The sequence below is a fragment of the Bison bison genome, unplaced genomic scaffold (assembly GCF_000754665.1).
Source record: "Bison bison bison isolate TAMUID 2011002044 unplaced genomic scaffold, Bison_UMD1.0 scf7180017864492, whole genome shotgun sequence".
In the NCBI taxonomy this organism is placed as follows: Eukaryota; Metazoa; Chordata; class Mammalia; order Artiodactyla; family Bovidae; genus Bison; species Bison bison.
Window position 1 is genome coordinate 7,626,037 of NW_011495051.1, and position 889 is coordinate 7,626,925.

The following is an 889-nucleotide window of genomic DNA, read 5'->3' on the forward strand; positions in this document are numbered from 1 at the left end:
CAGTGGGGTGGGGGCGGCGGCGGCGGCAACGTCGTGTAAAAAAGTGTTCAAGTTCCCGTAGCAAAGAGGGCTGTGGCCGGGTATGTGGGTCTCTCCAGTACAAGGGTCAAAGCCGCCCAGGGTGGGGCAGGGTCTTCATTTGGTTTCCTGGTGCTGTCAGTCCGTTCCACGCCGCAGGGGCCTAGCTCCCATAGTGCATGGTGTTGGTCGGGATGGACATGGGTGAGGCCATGGAGATGGCGGGGCCGCCCATGGTGAACTGGCTGTTGACTGCATAGTGGGCGCTGGAGCTGCCGCCACTGCTGCCCTGGGCGCCAGAGGATCCTGTGGGGCAGGGGGTGGGCACTAAGGGGCCGCCTCTGTCCCGTTGCCCGCCCAGACCCATGGCAGAGTCAGAGAGAAAGAGCACAGGAGAGAGGGCAGGCGGGCGCCCGGGCACACGCACACCCGCGGGGCCCTGCGACCCCCGCCCACCATTACCTTGGACAATCCCCGTGCTCATTATGGAGCCCATCCGGGAGTGGGTGTGATTGACAATCCCCGTGTTGGCTGCACAGCAGGAGGAAGGAAGGAAGGAAAGGAGATGGCGTCACCGCCCCCAGCCTGCCCGGCCCATGTGCCCGGCGTGGTGGGTGCTCACACTCGGGTGAGGGTGGGTGCGGTGCCCGCAGAGCAAGGTGGAGAGGCAGTTGGGGGGCGGAGCTCAGCCCCCGGGGAAGAAGCAAAGGTGGTGAGGCAGAAGGCCCAAGCTCACAGTGGTCCTGGGCACACCCACCCCCGTGGGCTCACCTAGAGGAATCAGGTTGTTGTGGCCCACACTGGAGCCTCCGGCAATAACACTGCTCAGGTCGTAGGCGGTCGGCATTCCTGCACCAGGGAGCGAGAGGTC

At 65.2% G+C, this 889-nt stretch overlaps 1 protein-coding gene across 1 annotated transcript in view; it reads right to left on the bottom strand.

Moving 5' to 3' along the window:
* The window catches only part of CARM1 (coactivator-associated arginine methyltransferase 1), a 41,433-nt gene continuing 40,544 nt past the window's right edge, over window positions 1-889 (bottom strand). Inside the window, exons 14-16 of the mRNA XM_010828346.1 lie at window positions 790-889; window positions 481-549; window positions 1-324 (exon numbers count right to left, since the gene is read on the bottom strand). Of these exons, the coding sequence (XP_010826648.1) occupies window positions 182-324; window positions 481-549; window positions 790-889 (312 nt within the window). The 3' untranslated portion in view covers window positions 1-181. The remainder of the gene's footprint in view (window positions 325-480; window positions 550-789) is intronic.